Genomic DNA, 3,628 nt, shown 5'->3' with positions numbered 1-3,628 from the left:
TTCCTTAATTTGTTTTGCTTCAGCGAGTTTCTAGTAAAATGTTTAGAGAATTACTTCTAAAGATTAGGAGCTATTTCCTAACCTAACTACAAGGCTATGAAGTCCGTTTCATAGCCCATGCCCCTTATATTTCATAACACCCTTCCTCCTCTACTCTTGTTATCTTCACTTTGCGACCCCTTATAAATTTTTCTCCAAAAAAATTTAATAATTATCGATTAGGTTTTGTGATATGTCGAAGGATTGGATGGATCTACCGAGGTATAGTGAAGAGTATATCAATGGTGTTATTAGTTTCTTAGAGTTTGCATACTCTGAGGGAGAACCGGACGGACAACAAATTCAATGTCCTTGTAAGAGGTGTTGTAACATTGAGTGGTATAGAAGAGATGTGGTGTTTGACCATTTAGTAGCCAACGGATTTGTTAAGGGATATAGAACATGGATTAATCACGGGGAATGGACAATCCCGATGGTGGTTGATGATGACACGGATGATGAAGGTGCACGCGATGACATCGAAGGACTGCTTAATGATGCATTTGGAGATCATGCTGAGGGTGTTACTGTAGGTCCAAATGAAGAGGCTAAAAAGTTTTATAATTTAATAGATGGGGCAAGTCAAGAGTTATACCCGGGCTGCAAGAAATTTTCTACATTATCTTTTACCATCCGCCTGTACTTGTTAAAGTGTTTGCACGGTTGGAGCAATGCCTCCTTCACTTCCCTTCTTGAGCTATTGAAAGAGGCAATGCCTGAAATTAACATACCTCCATCTTTCCATAAGATGAAGGCTATGATAAGAGATTTAGGTCTGGATTATAAAAAAATTGATGCTTGTCCTAATGATTGCCTCCTGTATAGGAAAGAACTAAAGGATGAAACACAATGTCGTGTATGTGGAACATCTCGATATACTAAAAATTCTAGTGATAATAGCGAGAACCAACCTCACAAGAAAGGTTGTCCTATTCCTGCAAAGACTCTGAGATACTTTCCTATAATTCCAAGACTTCAGCGATTATTTATGTGGTAAAAAACGGCAGCTAGTCTGAGGTGGCATGATGAGGAGCGCATTAAAGATGGGACGTTAAAGCATCCTGCTGATGGACTGGCATGGAAGAACTTTGATGAAATGAATGAAGATTTTGCAAAAGAATCACGCAATATTAGACTAGGCTTGTCAAGTGATGGGTTCAACCCATTTCGTACCATGAATATTTCATGGAGCACATGGCCCGTAATGTTGATGGTATGCAACTTGCCTCCGTGGATGTGCATGAAACCTGAATATTGTATGCTTTCTTTGCTTATCCCTGGGCCATAATCACCTGGCAAAGATATTGACGTGTATCTACAACCATTGATGGAAGACTTGAAGTTGTTGTGGGAAATAGGGGTGGAAACTTATGATGCATCAAAGAATGAGACCTTTCAAATGCGGGCAGCTCTTTTGTGGACAATTAATGATTTTCCTGCGTATGCTATGTTGTCTGGGTGGAGTACAAAGGGAAAATTGGCCTGCCCTTGTTGCAACAAAAATACCTCTTCTCTACAACTAAAACATAGTCGGAAGACAGTTTATATGGACTATCGTGTCTTTTTACCCATGGATCATCCATGGAGAACCAATACAAGGTCTTTTAATGGGAAGCAAGAATTAAGACCCCCTCCACCTGTTATAGAAGGAATGGAAATTTTTGAGATGATACAAAATGTTGAGAATGTTTTCGGGAAGAAGCAAAGTACATCTAATAGTTTCCCATGGAATTGGAAAAAAAGATCAATTTTCTTTGAATTTCCTTACTGGCACAAGAACCTGCTGCGTCACAACTTAGATGTCATGCACATAGAGAAGAACATACTTGACAGTATAATTGGAACTCTTTTGGATATCCCAGGCAAGACAAAGGATCATCTGAATGCTCGATATGACTTAAAAGATTTGGGGATTTGGAAAAATCTTCAACCAAAGGAGGTGAATAATGGCAAGAGAACAAAGTTGGCAAAGGCATGCTTTTCTATAACTGCTGCAGAGAAGTCAATTTTTTGTGGTGTTTTGAAAACAACAAAGCTACCTGATGGTAGTGCTTCGAATATATCACGGTGTGTACATCTAGCAGAAAGAAAAATTTCTGGGTATAAGACCCACGATGCTCATTTTTTGCTACACTACTTACTACCAATACCGATTAAAAGCATCCTTCCTGATCACGTGGCCATTCCGTTGATTCGACTAAGTTCCTTTTTTCGTCGCATATGCAAAAAGTTAATCACACTGGAAGAGATAGATCGACTGGAGTTAGAGATTGTGGAAACATTATGCCACCTTGAGAGGATCTTTCCCCCTAGTTTTTTTGACATAATGGTTCATCTTCCTATTCATTTAGCAAATGAGGTGAGATTGGGTGGTCCGGTGCAGTTTCGTTGGATGTATCCTCCAGAAAGGTACATGTGTACATTAAAGTCGTATGTACGCAACAAAAGTCGCCCCGAAGGTTCTATTGCAGAGGCATATCTGGCTGAAGAGTGCTTAACTTTCTGCTCAAGATACTTGCATGGAGGTGTGTGAACAAGACTTAATAAGCGACCTCGGAATGATGATGATCCTAATGACGATGAAGTTTTGCCTTCAAAGTTGTTTTCTAACAAAGGTCGTTCGTTAGGCGTGAGAAATGGAGAACCAATTAATCTCGATGACATATCAAGTGCTCAAGCCCATGTATATGTATTATACAATTGCGAAGAAGTCGCAGATTATGTTAGGTAACTTAATATAACTTATGTTTATTCACTAAATCAAGTGCATTTAGATTTTTTCCGATCAAACATAACTATTAATAACTACAGAGAGCTTGAGGATGAGGTTAACAATCAGCGGGGAACAAAATGGAGAAAAGCAAAAGTGCACAGTAGAACCTTCTCGCAGTGGTTTGAAACTCGGGCGAGGGATCCAGATGTGCCTATTTGGCTAAAAGAATTATCTCGAGGTCCAAGCTCTGTTGCAAGAAGATTTTCTAGATATATAATTAATGGATATAGGTTTCACACTGTGGAGCATGAGGCAAGGAGAAAAACACAAAATAGTGGTGTCACATTAACTGCTTTAACTTCAAGCTTTGCAAGTGCTAAAGATAAAAGTCCAATTCAAGACACTGTAGCTTATTATGGCAGGTTATTTGAGATAGTAGAGTTAGATTATTTTGGGCGTTTTAAGGTTGTATTGTTTCGGTGTGAGTGGTATGATGCTGGGAGAGACAAGTATGGTCTTACATTTGTTCAGTTCAATAAGAAATGCTACTAGAATGAACCTTTCATACTAGCATCTCAAGCACATCAGTGTTTTTATGTGCAAGATCCATATGAACATAACAAACATTATGTTATGGAAACTATCCCAAGAGACTTATTTAAAACAAATGACGAATCTGAGTCTGAGGCCAGTCAAACCTTCTATAGTGAACAACACGAGCATATAACAAGTCCTGCCATACCAGCTGATGATGGTGAACTTATTCTGGAGAGGAATGATCTACGACCTACAGTTATTGAAACGGTTCCCCAAGTGACTTCTGCCCAAGAATATGAGGCAAATTTCATTGGAGATTTTGATTCTGATGGGTTAGCC

The 3,628-nt window shown here is 39.0% G+C and overlaps 1 protein-coding gene across 1 annotated transcript; it reads left to right on the top strand.

Annotated features, from left to right (window-relative positions):
• The first annotated feature begins 232 nt into the window (after positions 1–232).
• LOC112778255 (uncharacterized) lies at positions 233–3,304 on the top strand. Its single transcript, XM_025822595.1, has 5 exons — positions 233–962; positions 1,047–1,295; positions 1,398–2,564; positions 2,655–2,766; positions 2,851–3,304. The coding sequence occupies exons 1-5, from the start codon at positions 233–235 to the stop codon at positions 3,302–3,304; spliced, it is 2,712 nt and encodes a 903-aa protein (XP_025678380.1).
• The last annotated feature ends 324 nt before the right edge of the window (positions 3,305–3,628 follow it).

Source organism: Arachis hypogaea, chromosome 3 (genome assembly GCF_003086295.3).
Source record: "Arachis hypogaea cultivar Tifrunner chromosome 3, arahy.Tifrunner.gnm2.J5K5, whole genome shotgun sequence".
Taxonomy (NCBI): Eukaryota; Viridiplantae; Streptophyta; class Magnoliopsida; order Fabales; family Fabaceae; genus Arachis; species Arachis hypogaea.
This window is presented reverse-complemented; position numbering and strand designations above follow the sequence as displayed.

Coding starts and splice junctions, on each gene's coding strand:
- LOC112778255 (XM_025822595.1), top strand. CDS start 233: ATGTCGAAGGATTGGATGGATCTACCGAGGTATAGTGAAGAGTATATC. Junction 2,565..2,654: donor CTCAAGATACTTGCATGGAG/GTGTGTGAACAA, acceptor TTTCTAACAAAG/GTCGTTCGTTAGGCGTGAGA. Junction 2,767..2,850: donor GAAGTCGCAGATTATGTTAG/GTAACTTAATAT, acceptor TAATAACTACAG/AGAGCTTGAGGATGAGGTTA.